This window comes from Acomys minous (genome assembly GCF_964271855.1).
Source record: "Acomys minous genome assembly, chromosome: 9".
Classification (NCBI taxonomy): domain Eukaryota; kingdom Metazoa; phylum Chordata; class Mammalia; order Rodentia; family Muridae; genus Acomys; species Acomys minous.
Window position 1 is genome coordinate 115,367,146 of NC_140490.1, and position 23,877 is coordinate 115,391,022.

Consider the following 23,877-nt stretch of genomic DNA (forward strand, 5'->3'; position numbering starts at 1 on the left):
GAACAGAGTTTTCAAAAAAAGACTCTAGTGTGGAACAGGCCACTTACAAGGAGAGCGCATGGCTGTCTGACCTACCTGGTATAAAGGGCACCTTGGCAACAGTGTCTGAAAATCTGGACACCACGCTCACATGAAAAGCTTTAAAGCTCAGTTCTGGAGCAGTACCACAGACAGGACTTTTCCTACATCACTTCCAGGCGCTGCTGCGGGGCACCTGAAGTTGGAAGTCAGTGCTTGCGCTGGCTGAGTTGATGGTCTCGCGACTAAGGGGGTCAACAGCTCATTTTCTCTCCAGACCCAACCAAGCTTTAAGTCACTAACCTATAGCAGTAGACACTACTAAAAATAAGTGGTGTTCACGCTGGTATCAGTTTATTCAAGGATGTCTCCCTTGATTTCGTCAAGAGTGGAAATGGGCAGCACTCGGGAGGCAGAGGCAGGTGGATCTCTGTGTGTTCGAGGCCAGACTGGTCTACACAGTGAGTTCAAGACAGCCAGGGCTACACAGAGAAACCCTGTCTCAAAAAAAAAAAAAAAAAAAAAAAAAAGAACGGGAATGGAGAAGAAAGGTAGGGAAGTCACACAGGGAAAATTTTAGGATATATTTAATAACCCACTCCTTTGAAACATCTTTCATACATGGTTAGACCAGGTGAAGAACACAGTCCCAAGCGGAATTCTCTTAGGCCGAAGCTACAGGGACGCACAGCTGAGAAGGCTCACAGTGAGAAGCCATAGCACTTCCAGGCACTTGCAAAATTAAGTTCAAAGTTGATGAACATAGATTATTTATTTATATTTTATTTTTAAAAAAGATTTATTTATTTATTATGTATACAATGTTCTACCTGCATGTAACACCTGCAGGCCAGAAGAGGGCACCAGATCTTATTGTAGATGGCTGTGAGCCACCATGTGGTTGCTGGGAATTGAACTCAGGATGTTTGAAGGAACAGCCAGTGCTCTTAACCTCTAAGCCATCTCTCCGACCCTGATGAATATAAATTAAAATGAAACTAATTACAGCATTTTTGCAGCGGCTCCTTAACTGTTCCACACGGCAGTACAGAACCAGAGTCATATGGGTATTTCAAAGATAAAAATGCATAAGGTGATTTTCCTTGCGTGCTGGGCAGCCACACCAGGGCACCGTGCATCTGAGGCCACGTGCTATAACCAAGCTACCCCTACATCCTGAAAGTGCACATTTATATGATTTCTTTTGGCAAAAGGTAATTGTCCCCATATTTTCTAATCTGATGAAAAATAAATTCACCCAAACAATTACACTACTGAGTGGGAGAGGAATTAAAGTGTGGGGTACAAAGGCCTGCATTTTTCACGGTTGTGACTCCAGAGAGAATGGGAGGAGCTCAGGATAGTATACTTATGTGGGCTTCCATGTCATTTGAAGCAGGGATAACTTTGGGCAATTGTCATAGTGGTACATCTCTCTCTTTTTTTTTTTAAGATTTATTTATTTTATTTATTGCATATGAGTGCTTTATATGCAGAAGAGTGTATCAGATTTCATTAGATGGTTGTAAGCCACCATGTGGTTGCTGGGAATTGAACTCAGGACCTCTGGAAGAGCAGGTGGCGCTCTTAACCACTGAGCCATCTCTCCAGCCCCCATAATGGTACATCCCTTAAAAGTGGGAACCATTTTAAATTGTCAACACTCAGTTCTCAGAAGCTGAAGAAAATAACGTTTTTACAGAGAACATATAAACAGACCTTTCAGTTCAACATCCAGCCACAGAGGGAAATAACTGCTCCATTGTTTAAGAAGCTTCATCCAGTGGAAGAAAAACATGCACATACCTTTTATGCACTTTCACTTCTCAAAAAAAAAAAATCAGTCTTAAAGGATCTGAAAGGAAGATGTGAAATCCCGTTACAATAGACTTTGGGAGGAGCTGGCATTCCCAAAGCTGGTGAATTTATTATTCACCAGAAAAGACCTTCATGTTACAAATCTGGCTGGACTCACCAGTATCAACCAGTTGGGAAGGGAAGGAAGTTCATTCACTGGGCCAAAGCCCAGAGGCAGCCATTGGGAGCAAGAGGGCCACCACAACTGAGGAGAACAGATTTACAGCATTGTTGTCCAGAATGGGTTTCCCTGCTATGTGCTTGGTCTCCCGGGTGGGGCTGCTGACCACCAGGCCAGTGCTTTCATCCAGGCCTGAAACAGAAATGAAGCAAATGATGCGGAAGATATAAAGAACTGCACGCGCCTTTAATCCCAGCACTCGGGAGGCAGAGGCAGGCGGATCCCTGGGAGTTGGAGGCCAGCCTGGTCTACAAAGCAAGCCCAGGACAGCCAAGGCTACACAGAGAAACCCTGTCTTGAAAAACCAAAAAAGAAAGAAAGAAAAAAGAAAAAAGAGAAGCACTTTCCTCCAGAGCAGACAATCTTTGCAAGATTCTTAGTGCCTTTATGGTGCTACATTTTAAAACTTTGATTATAGCTGGGAAGTGGTAGCAGAGGCAGGTGGATCTCTGTGAGTTCATTTTAAAACTTTGATTATAGCTGGGAAGTAGTAGCAGAGGCAGGTGGATCTCTGTGAGTTCAAGATCAGCCTGGTCTACAGAGGGAGTCTAGGACAGCCAAGGCTGTTACTCAGAGAAACCCTGTGTATCAAAACAAAAACAAAAACAAAACAAAACAAAACCGACTTTGAGTATAAAAGGCCTTCCTGCATAGGTGGACTTTACAAGACCTCAGTAGCAGTCGCTCATCTCTCTGGAGTTCCTTTAGAAACACAAGTCCTGGCTTCGCAGTGGTTCCTGTCTAGGACCAGCATGTGAGGTCTGACAGCTGGGATGTGATCGAGCCTCAGAACTGGACGGCAGGGTCGGCTGGTGGTGCTGCAATGGAGGCTGTTAAGGACCGCTGTAATGAAGACTCAGGACTGAGAGCCGAGGCTGGGGGAAGTGGTCAAGCCTGAGAGCGGCACTCCTGTGCATAGGGCTAAGAGGCCTCAGGAGGCTGCGAGGCCCTTTGCCCACAGGATGGCATCGCAGCCAAGTGCTGGCTTGGAAGCAAACGGTGAGCCATCACTGGACCCTGCATCTGTTAAGGGCTTGATCTTAGTCTCTGCCCTCGATGCACTACCTACTCCAGCATTTTAAAAGTTAGCACAGACAGAATAAAACACAGGCACACTAAAACCCATTTCTTTTAAAGACTGTGTGTGTGAGCATGGGCCTGTCTGTCTTCGAGAGCACACGTGTGGGCATGCGTGGATGCAACAGGAGTAAGTGAGATCCTTTGCAGCTGGAGGTGGAGCCAGTTTGACGTGGGTGTTGGGGTCTGGACTTTGGTCCTATGATTGATTGATCAGCAAACACTCCTAACTTTTGAGGCAACTCTGTCCCCATGTAAGCTAAAACTTAATGCTGGCACCTAATGGCATGGGGAGCACCCATAGTCCCAGTTACTAAGACAACTGAGTCAGGAACAGACCTTGAGCCCAGGAGTTCAAGGCCAGCCTGGGCAACGTAACAGGAACCTGGGGTGAGGGTTAGTCGCTGTGGGGAAGCAGGGCACTCATGGAGTCTGACTAGTATAACAACTACCAAATGCACTTGGCAGAAACAGACGGAAGGAGGGACGCTAAAACCATCCGCTCCAATTGTCCTGTTGCCCAAGGGTTAGGTGACAGCTCAAAATCAAAGCTATAAACATTGCTCCTTAGACTTTAGAAATCCAAGTCAAAATTACAGGGTGATTTCTCTGTCACTTCTAGCCCTTGGGGTTGGATTCATTGGTACATTTTTTAAAGTTTTTCCTATTTCTTTCCCATTTCTTAACTTTTTTTTTTTTTTTTTTGGTGTTTTGAGACAGGGTCTCTCTGTGTTAGCCTTGGCTGTCCTTAACTTGCTTTGTAGATCAGGCTGTCCTTGAACTCACAGCGATTCTGCCTGCCTCTGCCTCCCGAATGCTGGGATTAAAGGTGTGCATCACCACACCCAGCTCTTTCCCATTTCTTAAAAGAAAGCAGATACTCTCTTACCAGAAAACTGCATTGTTGCTCCTAAGTATGAGTCCACAATTGATCCTAGTAGCCCAGCCACGCCTCCAAACGCAATAATTGGCCACTGGGGAGCAGAAACGTCTAACTCATTCACAAACGCCAGCTGCGTGAGGAAGTACGCCAGGCCCACAAAGGTGCCGCCCAGGAGACTGGAGGCAAGCCCCACCACTGTGACTCCTCCATTGGTCCCTGAAGGAGAAACACATATCAAATCAATCCGGTTAGCGATCAGCACATGAAGGTCACCAAGAAAAGCAAAATAAAACAAAACACCTCTCATGCTGGTTCATGCTTAATTAAAATGAAATTAAAGAAAAGAACACTCTCAGCTGAGCGTGGTGGCGCACGCCTTTAATCTCAGCACTTGGGAGGCAGAGACAGGTGGATCACTGGAGTTCAGGGACAGCCTGGTCTACAAAGTGAGTCTAGGATAGCCAAGGGTACACAGAGAAACCCTGTCTCAAAAAACCAAAAAAACCAAACAAAAACAAAAACAAAACAAAACCAAACCCCTGTACTTATCCTCAGCCATCTCGGCCACCTCCTCTGGACTGCACTACCGGAATCTGGCTCTGGTCCGCTGAGCCCCGCTGCCACCCCTTCCTCATCTCCCTCTCCTCTCCCTAGCCTCTGCTAACCACCATTCCATCCTCAACTTCCGTGAAATCAACTCTTTTACCAGATAATGCACGTGTGAAATCACGCTGTAATTACTAGCCAAGAGGCCTCTGGCCTGGGAGGTGGCTCAGAGGTGGGATGGCTAGTCTTAATTGTCAACTTAACAAAATTTAGAGTCACCCGGGAGGCACCTTGATGAAGGACTGTCTAGGTTAGGCTGGTGGTGAGCAAGTCTGTCAGGATTGTCTAGGTTACGGTAGGTGAGGCAGGAGGACCCGAGCCATTCCCTGGCAGGGATCCTGTATTGTACAGGGGCAGAGAAAGCCAGCTGAACACCAGAGGCGTGCATTGAGGCTTGGTTCCCTTTTTTAGACTGAGCCTGTGCCGTGACCAGATGCTCAGGCTCTTTGCTGCCCTGACTTCCCTGTAATGGTGGACTGTAATGTGGAACTGAGAGCCCAACGAACCCTTGCAGCTTTATGTTTCTTTTCTCAGGATAGTTTACCACTGCAACAGGAAGTGAGACTACCACACATATGCAAAATTTTGTATCCTAATATGAATGAAAGAAGAAGATAATTCTATTTACATATAACCTACTGACAACCTCCTTTCCACATACTTTAGATTACTTATAATGACTACTACACTGGGCATGGTGGCGCACACCTTTGATACCAACACGTAGGAGGCAAAGGCAGGAGGAGTTCAAGGTGCAGCTTAGTCTTCCAGGGAAACCCTGTCTCAGAAAAAAAAATGACTAATAGAACGTGTCTTACTTAGGGTTTCAGCCATGGCCAAAAAGCAACTCGGGAAAGAAAGGGTTTTTTTGACTTATACTCTTGCACCACTGCTCATCACTGAAGGAAGTCAGGACAGGAACCCAAGCAGGGCAGGAATCCGGAGGCAGGAGCTGATGCAGAGGCCATGGAGGGTGCTGCTGACTGGCTTGTTCAGCCTGTGTCTTTATAAACTCAGGACCACCTGCCCAGGGGTGGCACCGCCCCAGTGGCCTTGCCCCTCCTCCATCGATCACTAAATTGAGAAAATGCCTTATTGAGGCTCCTATGTCGCTGATGACTCTAGCTTGTGTCAGACTGACACATAACCAGCCAGGACACAGTGCAAACAGTTACCATACACTATTGTTTAGTGACTACTCATAAAAAAGGACTGTAAGTGTACAGTAGGGTAAAAGTAACTTTTACTCTCCTGGCTCAATTGTCATCTTGGAGGCTCACTGCCTCCTTCTGCTAACCTAGGTTGAGTCCTAGAAGCTTCTAACCTCCATACAATCTAACCTTGGCCTCTGAGAATTACTGCTTAATAAACTCACCGTTTCCTGTTCTTTCTGAGCTCTGGGCTGCCTGGTTCAACTCAGCTGTTTTGGCTCAAACTCTTCTCCCAGCTGACTTATTTAATCTGGCTTCTCTCTCAGCCTCTGAATTGCTCTGCTTGGCCTCAATCTAACTCAGCAATCTGCTCTAATCTTCTGGCTCCTTCTTATTTTCTGGCTTATTCCATCTTCACCTGAGGTCTCTCTCTGCTACTGTCCTGGTAAAAACTGCCTCCTCTCTCTGTAAAACGACCTCTTAAGTAGCTTCCCTTCCCTCTCTCTTCTTGTGAAAGTAGGGCATCCATGAGTGCTTATACAAACTAACTTTACCTTGGTTTGGGATTAAAGACATGTACCACCATGCCTGGACCTAAATTTTCCTTTACCTGATACTTGTTTTGTTGTTGTTTCGTTTTCTTTTTTTGAGACAGGGTTTCTCTGTGTAGCCCTGGCTGTCCTGGACTCTCTGTAGACCAGGCTGGCCTTGAACTCACAGTTATCCACCTGCCTTTGCCTCCCGAGTGCTGGGATTAAAGGCGTGCGCCACCACGGCCGGCTTTGATACTTGCTCTATACCAGGCTGCCCTTGAACTCAGATCTGTCTGCCTCTGTCTCCTGGATTGAAGATGTGTTTCTATTCCAGCTCTAACACACAGACCTAGAAGGTCTTTGTTTGTGATCTCTTACCAGAACAGCCATGTTCTGAATTAACATTCCTCAACACAGTAGAGACAAAATTGTTCTTTTTTTAAGATTTATTTTGTGTGTGTAAGTGTTTTGCCTTCATGCACATGTACGCACCACCTTGTGCCTGATGGCAGATGAGGCCAGAAGAGGGCATCAGATCCCCTGGAACTGGAGTCACATGGTTGTGAGCTGCCAGGTGGGTGCTGGGGATCGAACCTGGGTCCTCTGGGGGCAACAACCTGTGCCCTTAAACCACTCAGCTACTTCTCCAGCATCCTGCCATTTAAACTTTTTTATTTCTCACTTGTGAGCGTTTGCCTGCATGCATGTCTGCGTACCATGGGTGTACGTGGAGCTGGGAAGTTGGAAGAGGGTCTCTGATCCCCCTAGAACTGGAAGCATTGATGGTGAGAGCCGCCATGTTGGTGCTGGAAACCGAGCCAAGTCCTCTGCAAGAACAAGCACTCTGAACTGCTAAGCCATCTCCCAGGGCCCTACGACTGTTTTCTTTAAGAATGTTTAATCCAATGTTGACTAAATCCATAGATCTGGAGAGCAAACTTCCTTAAAAACAAAATTGGTCCTCAATACTTTATCATCCCTCTTTCTTCCTTTTCCATTGCCCTGGGGGTCAATCTCTACGTTTCTTTACTATGTATCTAAGTCTCATTAATATTCTCTAAAGATACCACTGATTTAATAGTCTTTTCAGCAATTTTACAATTAAGAAGACTGAATACAACCTTTAAAAGGCTCTTAAGGAAAACATTAACTCAAGAGGGTTTTGTTTTGTTCTTTGGCTTTTCGAGACAGGGTCTCTCTGTGTTAGCCTTGGCTGTCCTGGACTTGCTTTATAGACCAGACTGGTCTTGAACTCACAGTGATCCGCTTGCCTCTGCCTCCCGAGTGCTGGGACTAAAGGCGTGCGCCACCATGCCCGGTGAGGGTTTTGTTTTTAGTTTGTATTTAGCAAACTCAAAACAAGACTCACTCGCTGGGGCTGGGCAGATAGCCCTCTCAGAAGGTGATGGCCATGCAAGCATAAAGACCTTGGTTCAATTCCCAGAACCCAGATAAAAGCTGGGTGTGGTAACATGTGCTTGTAATTCCAGTTCTGATAAGACAGGTTTGTCCCTTTGGCCTGTTGTCCAGCCAGTAAGTCTACTTGGAAGCTCTAAGCCAACAAGCGACAGTGTCTCAAAAAAGAGAGTGGATGGCTTCCTTAGAAAGGACACCCAAGTCCGACTCTTGGCTTCTGAATGACACACACACACACACACACACACACACACACACACACACACTCACCAACTGGAACTTTCTCCCAGGTCGTTATCAGCCGAGGTGAGCTTTTGCTGAGAACTGGGCCAACTTCTGAAGCCCAGGTGTCCCCAGCAGAACAGGCCAGTGCAGCCAAGAGAGATAAGCACATCCAGGAAGCAGTGTGCTGCTTGCCAAAGTCGATGGCCACTTCGCCGGGGCCGTTTTCTATCATGTAGAGCAGCGCCAGCTCCGTGGGCACGGCACCATTACAGAACACCTGAAGCCAATTCCTCTGCCCTCCTGGACACAGGAAGCAGATGGAGAACAGAAAGGAAAATAAAAATTGACGTTACAGGAACATATATTTTTATGTTTCAGAAAAGAGTAACAGCTTTAAAAAAAAAGTGGCAAGGCATATGTCCACATTACATACTGCTATTAATAAGCCAGAACAGTTAACAACAGACTTGCACTAAGGTTCCTCAGCTTTCTGTTACGGTGGTAAAAGAAACAGTGAAGTGAAATAGGCAACAGAAGTAATTCGTAAATAAAACTCATCTGTTCTTCTAGCCTGAGCCGTTCTGATCTAAGCTTGTGTTAGGAGAAGTTATGGCAGCCATAAGCAGTTTTACCTTCCTTATATTCCGAATCTAGACGCTTCTTCACTGCTCCTTTCCACTTGGTGAGTTTTGAAGAGGAAAGGAAAAACATCAGCAAAGAGGTAAAAAAGCTGAAATTTGCAATGGTCAAAATAAATCCAACCACCAGCCCTGGAAGAAACAAATACAAACAAAGAATTAACTTTAACCCACCAATTGATGGTTTGGGGAAAAAACGAATCTTAATATTTATTTTCAAATTACAATCTGATATGCATTTCTAATACATGTTCATGATCCCAGCTCAGTTGTCACTGAGCAGGAAACTGAACGTAAATTTTGCTTTTTGTTTTTGTTTGGTTTCTTTGTTTGTTTTTTTGAGACAGGCAAGCACCACTACACCCGGCTAACTAACGTTATTTTAAGTGGTAATTGTCAAACATATTTTGATCTTTCTTTCTTTCTTTTTTTCAAGACAGGGTTTCTCTGTGTGTAGCCCTGGCTGTCCCAGAAATTGTTTTGTAGATCAGGCTGACCTCATCATCTTTATGATCCTCTTTGAAGCTTTTCTTCCTGTAAGGATTAAAAGGAACACTGATGTGAGGTATATCATAAAAGCTGGAAAAATGGCCAGTGTGCTGGCGCATGCCTTTAATCCCAGCACTCTGGAGGCAGAGGCAGATGGATCTCTGTGAGTTCGAGGCTAGCCTGGTCTACAGAGTGAGTTCAGGACAGCCAAAGCTCCACAGAGAAACCCTATCTTGAAAAACCAAAACCAAAACCAAAAGAAAACAACAAAAAAAAGCCACCTATAAATAAAAAGACAGAACCCAAAAGAGGTGTTTGATATGAGGATAAAGAAAATCAAGCAAAGTGACCATCAGAGTTATATCAGCGTAAAGGGCTCTATGGACACTCAGGGTTCCAAGGAGCTAGTTCCTCTTTCCAGCTGAAGAGAGACTGTGCCGGAAGACAGTCGCACAATGGGCCACTTCTAAAGGCCTTTCCCTCTCTTGGCATTGCCACTGTTGGTTACAATCACTCCACTTTTTAAAGAGCAGTGACCAGGCATATGGCCACAGTCCTAGCTGTCGTAAACAAGCAAGCAAGCAAACCACGCAGGATGCCTATCACCTTGAGCAACTTGATGGATCATTATGGTCCCTCTGGGGTTACATATGTCACGTGGCCCAGACATCACGTGGAGGATAAGCTCCCTCAGAGCACTGCATTGGAGCCAGTGGCGTTACTAGCTGAGGCACAATTGATGAGCCCTGCCAAAGGGCCGGGACCTTAACCTGCAGACTTAAGGTCAGGTTTCTCACACTTTGTGCTCATCCTAACAGCGTCTAGTAGCAATCTGACTTCTCAATATAGACTTACTACAAGGACAGGGCTTGCTGGACAGACGGGTTATATCTCTGTCCCACATTTCAGCTGATTAATAAAGTGGTAGTCAATCCTGTCTCAAAAACACCAAAAACAAAATAAAATAAAATAAAGTGGTAGTTAATCTCTACGACGGCTCTCAGCCTCTTTTCTTGGCTTCTACTTCAGGAAGACGAGCCAGCGCTGAGCACAGTGATGGAGCAGGTAAGATCACAGTTTGCCGGGCAGGGCTGGCCGTCCCTGATGCCTCGCCAGGCCTCTGGCCTTGTCTTCTGCTCCCAGCACCTCCAGGTGGGCAGGGCTCTGACGGGATCACATCTGTCTTTGTTATCTATCTTCCATGATGAGAAATGGACGTTTTATGAATGCATTTCAATCCACGGCATTTGCCACTACCAATGTCGCAATGTCCTGAGTGCCTAGAACCAAGCGCCTGCCACACGGGCTCCCTCCTCACTAAGTATTTATAGAAAACGAAGGTTTAATCTTTACGTCTAATAGTTAGGCCAATGAAATTAAACTGAAACTTGGCCAAGTCAAAGGCCGAATAAGCTGTCCATGATCAGACAGAACAGAGCTATGCTAACAAGGACCGGACAGCACTTCCGCGGACTGAGTCCCCTGTATATAGTCCAGCCCCTCCTCTCCCCCTCCCCAACACCGTCCCGAGGCTGCTTCTTTGGAATATACCTTATGTTCCGTGTCCTCTCCACACACTAAGTATCTCTGTGTCACCAAAGGCTCTAACTATCTGGATCTTCTGTAACTCTTCCATCCTAATCACAAGTACACTAATAGCACGATATGTATGGCAAATATTAATAAAAATGTCACGGGCTTGCGAATAGTAAAGTGGAAGGAAACGGTGTGTGGCAGGCAGCGTGTGAGGCATGAACACGGGCAACTCCTGATAACTCAGCGCTGTATGCAACCATAACTCCTTTCTACAGACAGGAACGTTGTAACATGGAAAGTTCAAGTGACTGACAGCCATGTGCTAAGAACTATTTCCAGCTTTTATGATATACCTCACATCAATGCTCCATTTTAATCCTTACAGGAAGAAAAGCTCCAAAGAGAAAGGTCTCATAGAGTGAAAAGATTAGGAAATGAGCCAAGGTTTTTAAGTCAATATTCACTATTTACTTCCTGAACATGCGTTTTTTTGTGGCAGTCATTATCCAAAGAAACACGAGATGTAACTGTTGGTTCTTAGCGAATGTATCGTCTACTAAGTTTATCCCACACAGATGAAGCAGCCCATCACAGCACCAGAACGTTCTACAAAAACACACGTGCTTTTGTAGCTTGACTTTACAACTTAGCTATTACTACTGAAAATGGAGTTAGTAGTCAGGCGTGGTGGCACACGCCTTTAATCCCAGCACTTGGGAGGCAGAGGCAGGTGGATCACTGTGAGTTTGAAGCCAGCCTGGTCTACAAATCAAGTTCAGGACAACCAAGGCTACACAGAGAAACGTTGTCTCAAAAAAAAAAAAAAAGGAAAGAAGGAAAAGGGACTTGGTAAGTTAGTGGGATGAAGACAGAATTCAGGTGGAGGAGTGCTTGCCCAGCATGCACGCTGTCTTGGGTTCAGTCTCCAGTAGAAAACTGAGCATGGTCATGAACGCCTGAAGTCTCAGTATTAGAGATGGAGACGGGATTAAAAGTTCAAGGTCCAGCACCCGGGAGGCAGAGGCAGGTGGATCACTGTGAGTTCGAGGCCAGCCTGGTCTACAAAGTGAGTCCAGGACAGCCAAGGCTACACAGAGACCCTGTCTCGAAAAACCAAAAAAAAAAAAAAAAAAAAAAAAGTTCATCCCCAGCTAGAGAGCAAATTCACCTGAGCTATATAAAGTCTGGGTCTCAAAGAAAAAGAGAAAGAAGATAGAAAAAGAAAGAAATTAGGAACTTGTTTCCTAGGCGGGGCTGGGGTGGGGGTGTAGGGGTGGGGGTGGCGCATGCCTTTCATTCCAGCAGTCGGGAGGCAGAAACAGGCGGATCAAGGTGAGTTCGAGGCCAGCCTGGTCTACAAAGTGAGTCCAGGACAGCCAAGGCTACACAGAGAAACCCTGTCTTGAAGAAAAAAGAAAAACAAAACAAAACAAAACAAAAAAACCAAACCCACAAAAACCATGTTTTCTAGCCAGGGCATGCTGGGCACGGTAGCCAAACCTTTATTCTCAGCAGATGGGAGGCAGAAGCAGGTGGATCTCTGTGAGTTCGAGGCCAGCCTGGTGTACAAAGAGAGTTCCAGGACAGCCAAGGTGACACAGAGGAACACTTTCTCAAACAAACCAAAACCAAAACCAAACCAAACCAAACCAAAAAAGAGCGTGTTTCCTTCTTTTAGTCTTTCTTAGAGTTTCTATGGCTGTGAAGAGACATCACAACCATAGCAACTCTGATAAAGGACAACATTTAGTCAGTTGCTTAGGAAGCGTGGGAGCACACGGGCAGACTCGGTGCTGGGGAGGTAGCTGAGAGCTCTACACTGGATAGGCAGACAGCAGCAGGACAGAGTGCCACACTGGGCCTAGCTTGAGGATCTGAAACCTTAAAGCCTCCCCCTTCCGCAGTGACACACTTCCTCCAGCAAGGCCACACCCACTCCGACAAGGCCACACCTCCTAGTAGTGGCACATCCTGAGCCTATGGGGGCCAATTTCATTCAAACTATCTGGCAAGTTGCTGGTGGCAAAGTAATGAATGACTCATTAGCAACTCCCCCTCCCCTGGCACACTGTGCAAGCACAGCCACATCAGGGTGGATGGAAGCCGCCTTCTCAGGAAGTCTGCTTATGCTAGGAAACTCGAAACTCCGGCTACCTGATAACAGGCCAGGACATTTCCCTTTCCCTGTTGACTTCACCAAGAAAAGCAAGCATAATGTCAAAGAAAGCTGTCAAGATCAAACAGATGGGATCCAAAGATTTTATTGCTGTTGTTGTTCAGAAACTATTTTTTCAAGAAATGGTATTTTTAAAAAAATATTTTATTTAATTTTTAATTTATGTGCCTTGGTGTGAGGGTGTTAGATCTTGGAGTTACAGACAGTTGTGAGCGCCATGTGGGTGCTGGGAATTGGGTCTTTTGGAAGAGCAGGCATTGCTCTTAACACTGAGCCATCTCTCCAACCTCCTCAAGAAATGGTATTAAGGCATTACCTCTAATGTGTATCTTTATGTGTTATTTATTTGCAAGATTTTTTTGTGTATCTGCAACTTTCAGAAATGGGAACACCCCCTAAACAACAACAACAAAACTTTGACCATGTTTCTGTCCCCCAAAGTTAAGAAAACATATTTATTCTGGAAAGGTCTCAAAAACCCGACACCCGTAGCCAGGCCTGGTGGTGCACGCCTTTAATCCCAGCACTCGGGAGGCAGAGGCAGGTGGATCACTGTGACTTCGAGGCCAGCCTGGACTACAAAGTGAGTCCAGGACAGTCAAGGCTACACAGAGAAACCCTGTCACGAAAAACCAAAAAAAAACAACAAAAAAACAACAAAAAACCTGACACCCAAAGATTACATTCAACTATTTTGCTTCAGAGCTCATCAGAGAAATACAATTACTGGGATTTTAAATTTCTAGATGTACTTTCAGGTTGTAAAGTTATTTGAACACAGTATCTTTTAATATTTGAACTAGCAAATTCTTAAATGGAGGGAGTAAATTCTGCACCTGACTGCTTAACACAGAGCAAACCAAACCAAACCAATAACAAAAATCCATATTTACTCTGAGTGAAAAGAATATCTAAAATTTACATTTCAAAATAAGTTAAAGAAAAAATTGTACCTGCAGAGCCTATGCTATTGTAAGCACCTGACAACCGGTAAGGGGAATGTATATGAAAAGTTGCAAGAAAAATTTTGGCCTACATTTTGCTAAGAGAAACATATCTAACTATCCTCCTTGTCCCTTAAACTAATAACTTCATAATTTGCTGCCAAATTTTTAAACAAACTGTCATATTATCTTATATAACAGAAGACTATCCATTAAATTTAGAAATGAAAACTTCTACCTTATTTTTATAGAATTAAAATAATTTGTTATATATGCTTTTTAAATTATTTATTTATTTGTATTTTATGTGCATTGGTGTTTTGCCCACATGATGCCTGTGGGGTGTCAGAACCCCTGGAACTGGAGTTATAAACAGTTTTGAGCTGCCATGTGGTTGCTGGGAATTAAACTAGGGTGCTCTGGAAAAGCAGCCAGTGCTCTTAACAGCTGAACCATCACTCCAGCCCCATTTTCCTTTAATATCTTAGAAGCTTGTTCTTTTTTAATGAGGAGACAGAGAGGAAGTAGATCCAGATGGGATGAGAAATCATAATCAGGATGTATTATGTGAGAAAAAAAATCAATTTTCAATAAAAGAAAAAAATGAGTATAATTGCTCATTACCAGATAATGCAGTCTTTATAAATCTGCTTTATATCAATCAATATCTACATAAATATATAAATAGAGCTACAAAAAATTATTTCTGAACACTGTGAGGGACCAGCAATTTGGATCAGTCTGGTCTCAGCATCTTTAAGAACTGAATAAAGGGGGCTGGAGAGATGGCTCAGTGGATAAGAGCACTGTCTGCTCTTCCAGGGGTCCTGAGTTTAATCCCCAGCAACCACATGGAGGCTCACAACCATCTGTAATGTGATCTAATGCGCACTGTATACATTAAAAAAAAAAAACTGAATAAAAGCCTGGCAGTGGTGGTACATGCCTTTAATCCCATCACTTGGGAGGGAGAGGCAGGCGGATTGCTGTGAGTTCGAGGCCAGCCTGGTCTTCAAAGAGTCCAGGACAGCCAGGGTAACAGAGAACCCCTGTCTCGAAAAAACAGAAACAAAAACAAAGAAACAAAAAACCTGAATAAAGAAGGAAGGCCCTCCAGTGACAAATGAAGGCGGAAGGTGACTGAGCAGGAAGCACTCAGTACTCATGATTAACAGCTGCTGCCGAGAGCCAGCTGAAAGGGAAAGCTATGAAGGTTGGGTTGTCATTCAGATACAGTTCCAGGTTCTCCAAGGTAACAGTTTCTTCAGAATAGTGAGAAAGAAAGTCCTCTCCAAGGTCAGGATGGGCGAGATTCCTAAAGGGACCCATGCCCACGGGGAGAGTGGGCAGCTGCTTGTTTGCCCAGACCAATATTTCTAAGTCTTCCAGACGAGCAACTTCATTTAACGAGGACTCTGATTGGTTCTCCTCTACGTCCGATCCCCTTAACTTCCTGAGGATTCCAAGACCACGGGGAAGCTCCTTCAGAAGGCTGCTTGATAGTTAGTATTAGACCCTCCAGAGAAACATGACCAGACCCATCATCCTCTGGGGCCTTCGCGAGCCGGTGGGTGGCCAAATTCAATCTTCCCCTACTGATCCAAGTTCCAACGTGCAACAAAAGTGACGTAAACTGCCTGCCCCTTCACACCCAGCTTGTTAAACCACTTTCACCCTGGAGAGATTGTCAAATGGAACCGTGCCATTCGATTGTGTCCGTGTAGTGGGATGAATGGTGGAAACTGAGGTGGACCACCCACTGGACCTAAGTGGGGGACTTTCTAGCTAACGGCAAACTCTTCAGTTTTGCAATCGTGGTTATTTTGAATTATCACATGACAAAGATCCGGACAGTTTGCCTGCTGGACCCTGCATCTGGCATTTGTGGACCTCACTCTATCCCAGTTCAATGGTATATTTCTACTACAGAAAAGGTATTGTCGGGCTGGAGAGTTGGCTCAGTGGTTAAGAGCACCGTCTACTCTTCCAGAGGACCCGAGTTCGATTCCTAGCACCCACATGGCAGTTCACAACTGTAACTCCAAGATCTGACACCCTCACACCAATACACATAAATTAATAATTAAATAAAAAAAAATATATATATAAAAAAAAAAGAAAAGGTATTGTCATAGCAACCTTGGCCTAGCAACGGCAACCACGGGAAACATGTTTACACACTCCAAGCTGTTTCCTTGGGGTAGAGAGATGTCACTGTTCTCTAACCGTAACACCTCAAGTCACTGCATTTGCTGATGATCACTGCTCACAATCTATTGTGGCCCAGGCTGAGGAGGCTTAAACTGGGCTGGTTTCCTATTGTGCCTGTGAGGTTCACTGTGCTGCAAGTCAAAGTTGCTCATCTGTGTGGATCTCCTTTGGAAGGTTGGGGGAGTGGGGCTGGGGGGACATGGGACAGGACTCGGCCACACAAACGTTTTACTTCTAGACCCATGATATAACGTGTTAGGGCTCTTGCCGTGGCCCTGGGAAGGTACTCTGGCCAGTGAGTTTGCCTGGTGTTTATGTTTCATTCATTTTCTGATATGTCCTCCAGCTGAGACGCTGAAGACGCACAAGAAACAGGGAGGAAGGCAGGGTCACTATTCACACTGACCTTGCTGGCGTTTAGTGCTTGTTTTTTTTTTTTTTTTTTTTTTTTTTTTACCAATCATGTGATTGTACCTCTGTGACGGTCCACTCTAGTTTACGAAACTTTACAAACACTAACTTCTGTATAAACAGAGGGGAGACAGTATTGACAGGACAACAGGGCAGAAGCATTCTGAAGGCTATCCAGGTAACTTCAAGGAAGACTAACTTGACTAATCTTTATCCTATCGGAAGTATTTAGGGGGAATCCAAGTGACCTGATGCCTTGAAGGCTTTGTTCAAGGACTCTGGCCAAAGCAGATTATACCAGTCTTCTGACCTGAGGCTGAGAAACGCCCCTGCTTTGAGATAAAATCCTCACTGGAGGACACTAGCCTGCATGGAACAGGGCAGCCTAACCTATCTCTCCAGCTTTCTTTTCTTTTCTTTTTTCTTTTTTTGGTTTTTCGAGACAGCGTTTCTCTGTGTAGCCTTGGCCATCCTGGACTCACTTTGTAGACCAGGCTGGCCTCGAACTCACAGCGATCCGCCTGCCTCTGCCTCCTGAGTGCTGGGATTAAAGACGTGCGCCACCACGGGCGGCTCTCTCCAGCTTTCTTTCTCATGACCTTCCCCGTGCTTCCTACCGCTCGCCTGACTGTGCTTTCTTCTTACACCTGAACAAGTCAGACCTGTGAGTCAGGGCTTAGGTACTATTGTCAGCCTGGAACTGCTTCTTGGCCATTCTCACTGTTTGGTTCACATTGCTTTTTTTTTTTTTTTTAATTTTTTTATTTTGGTTTTTTGAGACAGGGTTTCTCTGTGTAGCCTTGGCTGTCCTGGACTCACTTTGGCCTCGAACTCACAGCGATCCGCCTGCCTCTGCCTCCCGAGTGCTGGGATTAAAGGCGTGTGCCACCATGCCCGGTGGCACATTGCTTTTTTAAAAAAAGCTTTTTCAGCAGCTGGGCGTGGTAGCGCATGCCTGTAATCCCAGCACTCAGGAGGCAGAGGCAGGTGGATCGCTGTGAGTTCGAGGCCGGCCTGGTCTACAAAGTGAGTCCAGGACAGCCAAGGCTATACAGAGAAACCCTGTCTCGGAAAAAAAAAAAAAAGAAGCTTTTTCAAAACAGGGTTTTTCTGTGTAACACCCCTGTCTGTCCTGGACAGGCTGTCCAGTAGACCAGGTCAGCCTTGATCTCAGAGATCCACCTGCCTCTGCCTCCCATGTGTAAAGGTGTGCGCCACAATCCTTAGCACTCAAATTGCCTTCTTAAAGAAAACTGTAGGATCACATCTGGGGGTGGGGGGATGCCTGTATCTTCTAACACACATGCTTATTATATTTTCATTTTTTCTCATAAACTTCAGCGTTATCTGAGATTGTCATACATTTTGTTTACTTATTATCTAATGGCCCATGGTCCCGAACAGTAAAAGTTCCTGGCAGGCTGATGCAGAAAGACTCCATGTTTGAGGCCAGGATACACAGTAGGACCCTGTTTCAGAAACACAACAAGGCAAATAAAAAGTAAAGTAAAGAAAACAACCCAGAGAAGCGAAGCTTTGCCTTTGGTTACAGCTTGAATATTTCCTGTTCCCAGAGCAAGGGCTCAAGCAGTAAGTGCTCAGCAAATACTTGTTAGAAGGATGACCTAAAGTCAGTGTCTAATTCACTTCTAAAAATAACTTAGAACAATAGGTTTGAACTGAGCTGTCTGAGATCACTGGTAGCAATTTCCAGAAGTTATTTTTCTTCTTTTTTTCTTTCTTTTATTTAACTTTATTTGTGTGCATAGGTGTGAGGGTGTCAGATCCCCTGGAACTGGAGTTACAGACAGTTATGAGCTGCCATGTGGGTGCTGGGAATTGAGCCCTCGTCCTCTGGAAGAGCAGCCAGTGCTCTTAACCACTGAGCCATCTCTCTAGGCCCCAAGTTATTTTTCTTACTCTTCCATTTCACACCTTAGAAAGAGTGTTCCAGTAACCCTGCCAGTAGGAGACTTATGCAAGCACAGAAACACCGAGGTCAAGGTCCACAGAAGGCAATCCTGTTAACCTGTTCACATGAGGTACGAAGCTGACTGTGTACGCTACTCTAAAGGCATTTGCTCCTGCAATGAGATGTTAAATTACTGAGATGTGTAATGCTGAAATTCAGTCATAGATAGCTCTGATAGCTCACTTTTTTTTTTTTTTTTGAGACAGGGTCTCTCTGTGTAGCCTTGGCTGTCCTGGACTCACTTTGTAGACCAGGCTGGCCTCGAACTCACAGCGATCCCACCTGTCTCTGCTTTTTTTTTTTTTTGGGTCTTTTGAGACAGGGTTTCTCTGTGTAGCCTTGGCTGTCCTGGACTCACTCTGTAGACCAGGCTAGCCTCGAACTCACAGTGATCTGCCTGTCTCTGCCTCCCAAGATAGCTCACATTTTTAATGCCAGTACTCAGGAAGTAGAGCCAGGCAGATGTCTGTGAGTTCGAAGCCAGCCTTGTCTACATAGTGAGTTTCCATGCCAGCCAGGACTACACAGTGAGAACCAGAATTTTAAAGGTTTTTAAAAAGAAATAAGTTCAGTAACATACAGAATTCAGAAAATTTAAGATTAAACAAAAACATTGACTACATAATTATTTTAAACACTCAAAATTAAAACATACCTCCTAAAGCCCCGCTGTGATCTAGACTTTTCTTTTTAAAGCCATTACAGGCGATGACCACAGGAACAACCACGGAGAACAGCCAGCGCCAAGGAGAAACAGGCCGCAAGTTACCTGGAGAGTTACAAAGGCAGAGCAGCAGGCTGTAAGTTACCCGAAGAGTTCTTATGAAGAGGAACAGACAGCATGAAGTCTGCGCAGGTTAGTCCTCTGTCTCCCAAGTGCTGGGATTATATGCATGCACCACTGTTTTGGTTGTTGTTGTTTTGTTTTTTGAGACAGGGTTTCTCTGCGTAGCCTTGGCTGTCTTGAAACTTGCTTTGTACACCAGGCTAGCCTTGAACTCACAGAGATCCACTTGCCTCTGCCTCCTAGAGTGCTGGGATTACAGGCTTCTGCCACCATGCCTGGCTTTAAGCTTCTTATATCACACATGAGCATTTGTAAATTTGAAGTTACTAGCATTTTTTCTATTTATTTATTTGTTTAATTATTGGTTTCTCAAGACAAGTTTTCTCTGTGTAGGCCTGACTATCCCAGAACTCACTTGGTAACCAGGCTGGCCTCTAACACAGAGATCTGCCCACCTCTGGCTCCCAAGTGCTGGGATTAAAGGTGTGTACATCACCACCCAGCCCTTCTTGTTTTTTTTAAGGAGACAAATATTAAATTTCATACAAACTTATGGGTTTCTAATTATTTTTCTCCTTAAAAGAGATTATCTTAATAAATAACAACAGTCTGACAGGCATGAATCTGATTCAACAGCTAGAAGTCAGCTTACCCAAGACTGCATCCAGTTTGTAGCTGTTTTGTTTGGCTAACACTGTGTATCTTTAGGTCTTAGGAGTAAATATTAAAAATTAGAGGATTTGGTATAAAAATTCTGATTCTTCATTTCGCTTAAGCTTGATACTCTGCCCTACATGGCAGAATGAACTGAAGGCTAAAAGGAGTCAGTCATCGCCTCCAGACAGGCCATGGCTTTGATGCTTCAAGCTCCCTCCATGCCTGAGCACTTCCCAGACACGGAGGCTGGGGGATTTCTTTATCCTTAGGGAAAACAGGGAAGTATTGCTGACAGTCACATTTCTGTGAGGAACGAGGAAATAGCTAAGAACACTGGCACGGGCCTGAAAACCCAGCACTCAGCAGGCAGACACAGGAGGGCCACAAAGTTCAAGACTAGGTCTACGCGGTGAGTTCCAGGCTAGCCAGGGCTATGTTGAAAGGAGCTCTGCCTCAAAAGCCAAATAAGAAACACTAAAACCAGGAAATGGAATAGTGAAAAACCAAGAGGGCCAACTGATGAACAAAAATAGTCAAAGTCTTACTTCAGGAAGTGAAGATACAGCTTCATTCATTTGCAGTAGGTGGTTGGTCCTAGTGGAAGAGTCCGGCTTAGAAACTCTACCTTGTTCTACTCATGTGCATAAGAAAGTTCTTGTTGGTATAGGCAAGTTCTAAGCCAGCTTCAAAATTTAAAGTCAGGACTTGAGGGGTGGTGGTGCACGTCTTTAATCCCAGCACTCAGGAGGCAGAGAGAGGCAGATCTCTTTTAAGTCCCAAGCCAGCCTGGTCTACACAGTGAGAGCCTATCTGGGGGGGGAGGGGAGTGTGTGTTTCTGTGTGTGTGTGTGCACGCACGCACATGTATGTATAAATTAGAGGATAACTTTGAGTTGGCCCAAGGGTTCCTGGGGATTCTCCTACGGCCCCTCCTCCCAGAAGCACTGTGGAATCACAGGTGGGAACTACTGTGCCTAGCCTCCTGTGGGTTCTGAGGTCTCAAACTCAGGCCCTCAGGTGTGTACCACAAGCACACACCACCCACACAGTCACTGCTTTCTCCCTGTTTTGAAAAAAAATTATTTTATTTTATTTTTTGTTTTTCCAAGATAAGGTTTCTCCGTGTAGTCCTGGTAGTCCTGGACTCACTTTGTAGACCAGGCTGGCCTTGAACTCACAGTGATCCACCTGCCTCTGCCTCCAGAGAGCTGGGATTAAAGGCATGCACCACCATGTCTGGCTCCTGTTTTGAAATTTTAATCTCACTGCAAGTCCTGGGGAGGAGCTGAGTCTGAAGTCAGAGAAGGCTCCAAGCTGGGGCCTTGTCTCAAAACAAAACAAAACAAAACCAAACCCCAAAGGACAACAGTGACAAACAGGAGTTGGCCATGGGGCAGGCCCTGAGTACTCCCAGCAAAACTCTAGCCACTAAGTCCCCCCGACACTGCAAAAGCCAAAACCAAGCCAGGCTTGGTGGCGCACGCCTTTAGTCCCAGCACTTGGGAGGCAGAGGCAGGCGGATCACTGTGAGTTCGAGGCCAGCCTGGTCTACAAAGCCAATGCAGGACAGCCAAGGCTACACAGAGAAACCCTGTCTCGGAAAAAAAAAAAGCCATCATAGGGGCTGGACAGATGGCTCAGGGGTTAAGAGGACTGGCTGCTCTTCTAGTGTGCATAAAGACAGAACACTCATTCATATACATAAAATAAATAAATCTTTTAAAATATCATAGGACCAAGTATGTAATCCAAATAATTTAATGCCAAAATGAAATCCATTATCTTGTAAAATTAGCATATGCTAAGGAAGAAAACTCAAAGATTTTTCTTTCTTTCTTTCTTTGTTTTTTGTTTTTTGTTTTTTGAGACAGGGTTTTCTCTGGGTAGCCTTGGCTCTTCTGGGCTCCCTCTGTAAACCAGACTGGCATTGAATTCACAGAGGTCCGCCAGCCTCTGCCACGTGAGTGCTGGGATTACAGGTGTGCACCACCACCACCCAGGTAAAGATTTTTCTTATGTAAAGTCATTTGGAGTGGGCTTACACCTGCAGTCCCAGCACTCAGCAGGCTGACACTCTGGGAGGGTAAGTTCAACACCCGTAGGGGCTAACACAAAGGCATTATCAGTAAGACAAACTGAAAACAAAGTACCTCATTTCTGCCAAGTGGCTGTCAGATATACCGAGGACCAAACTCCACAAACACCATGACAGCTCCAGCACTAGAGGTCTATTCTTTTGAAGTGACATCCAAATGTAAATATTGTTCCGTCTTTAATCTTTGTTATTTTCATGGGATTATGAAAACTGCTAAACCATATTACTAATATTGCACAAAAGCATCACCAAAATTGTTTCACTGTGGGAAGGATTGTAAGCTTTGTCCCAGGCGAAAGCAGTCTTGGCGGGCTTTGCCCCTTGGAAACACCACGGATAGACTGAATGGAGCCATCCTGGTCTGAAATTCAGGAAGTGGACTGAGGGGACTCCAGCCAGGCTATTGTGTTTGTAATTGACCATGGATGGGGGCAGGGATGCTGACCCAGACCGGCCTTTGCATGCCTGAGAGAGACGCAGGCGGAGGAGAGAGAAGGCTGCATCTTTTGGAGCAGGTTCACACGTGGATTTGGGGAGAGACCAGTTTACAAGCTAGACCAGCGTGCAGGCCAGAGACACCTGGGGATCCGTCCCGTGGATCAGATACCAGAAGGTTTACTCGTTTCCCTTTAACCCCTTTCCCCTCTTGTATAGGATTGTTGGATTGTATAGTAAAGTCTAATTGTTAAGAAACAGAGCCAACAGGTGGCACCCAAATGTAAATATTGTACCACCTTTAATCTTTGTTATTCTCATGGGATTATGAAAACTGCTAAACCATATAACTAATATTGCAAAAAAGCATCACTAAAATTATGTTTTATGTCTTTTTCCCACTAAGGTAAACAAAAATAATTACTTGACACATACATTTTGTATGTGGTCTAATTACTATCAAAACAGCACGCATCATGCTAAGCTGTAAAATAGTCAAGACACCATTTATCTTGTCATGGTAGCAAATTAGATTCAGGTTGTGGCAGTAAACACAATCATTCTTAACCATTTACAGGGCGTACTTTTTGGATTTTGAAGTGGTACTTTTTTTTTTTTTTTTGCTGTTTTGAGACAGGGTTTCTCTGTGTAGTCTTGGCTGTCCTGGACTCCCTTTGTAGACCAGGCTGGCCTCGAACTCAGTGATCCACCTGCCTCTGCCTCCCAAGTGCTGGGATTAAAGGCGTGTGCCACCACGCCCGGCCTTGAAGTGGTACTTTTAAATTCCACCCATTAACTTCTAGAAAAACTTAGACACGGCTACTTACCGTAATAGGTGTTAGCAGTCATTGACATAATCCAGAATGCTAGGGAAATGCAAATGATCAGGCTCAATATTACTATATTGACAATCATCTTTATATACTTTCTGCATGTACTCTCGTCAAGATCTGTCATGGAAAATAAAGCTACCAGCACCTGGTGGGGGGGGAAATAAAAAAGGTAGCATTTCAAACGAACAGTCACTGAAGGTTCTTGCAACAATACTCCCTTAAAGGCAGAGAGAAATGCCAACATCTTCCACCAAGCGAACGACAAAATAGAATCGTAAATCCAAAACTTCTAGACACCGCTGCTAGCGCAGCGCTCCAGCGAGGTTAACGCCCCCCCTGGAAAACTGAAGGCGCTTGGAGGACTCGGAAGGAGGAAGAAAGCACGGCGGCCAATGGGAGGCCCCGCCCCTACCCTAGCCCCGCCCCCGCCCGGCGCAGACCCCGCCCCGGAGCTGCTCAGACCCCGCACGCCGTCCACAGCAGCTCCGCCTCGGCAGTTCGCAGCTCGGCAGTTCACCGTCTGGGCAACGGAGCCTGGACGTGGAGCAGCAGGGGCGAGCGCCTCTAAGTCCCCACCCTGCTGCCCTCAGGGTCCGGTTCCAGCCGGCTGGGGCCGAGACCCCCGCAGCTCCAGCCTCACCTCGACGCGCTCCCTGCGCGCATGCGCAGCGGCCCCTTTCGCTCACGTGACACTTTTAAGGCGGAAGCCCGGCTTGAATCCAGCTAGCGTCTAGGGCACCTCAGGG

General features: G+C 45.4%; 1 protein-coding gene across 4 annotated transcripts; it reads right to left on the reverse strand.

Moving 5' to 3' along the window:
* Positions 1-785: 785 nt before the first annotated feature.
* On the reverse strand, positions 786-23,877 carry TMEM19 (transmembrane protein 19). 4 transcript variants are annotated; one of them, XM_084795159.1, is made up of 7 exons: positions 23,772-23,877; positions 23,126-23,276; positions 18,980-19,093; positions 8,580-8,717; positions 7,993-8,247; positions 4,023-4,232; positions 786-2,188 (listed from the first exon to the last, which is right to left on the reverse strand). In XM_084795159.1, the coding sequence occupies exons 2-7, from the start codon at positions 23,253-23,255 to the stop codon at positions 2,025-2,027; spliced, it is 1,011 nt and encodes a 336-aa protein (XP_084651285.1). In that variant the 5' UTR covers positions 23,256-23,276; positions 23,772-23,877; the 3' UTR covers positions 786-2,024. The 4 variants fall into 4 exon arrangements, with proteins under 4 accessions (XP_084651285.1, XP_084651286.1, XP_084651284.1 ...); XM_084795160.1 differs by lacking the exon at positions 23,772-23,877 and adding an exon at positions 23,594-23,741; XM_084795158.1 differs by lacking the exon at positions 23,772-23,877 and having other exon boundaries at positions 786-1,873; positions 1,994-2,188; positions 23,126-23,480.

Excerpts from the sequence above, each read along its gene's own strand:
- TMEM19 (XM_084795158.1), bottom strand. The coding sequence starts at position 23,375 with ATGTTGGCATTTCTCTCTGCCTTTAAGGGAGTATTGTTGCAAGAACCT. Across the intron at positions 19,094-23,125 it reads GACTGCTAACACCTATTACG|GTAACTTGCGGCCTGTTTCT; the intron begins GTAAGTAGCCGT and ends GTAACTCTCCAG. Across the intron at positions 8,248-8,579 it reads AGATTCGGAATATAAGGAAG|GAGGGCAGAGGAATTGGCTT; the intron begins GTAAAACTGCTT and ends TCCTGTGTCCAG.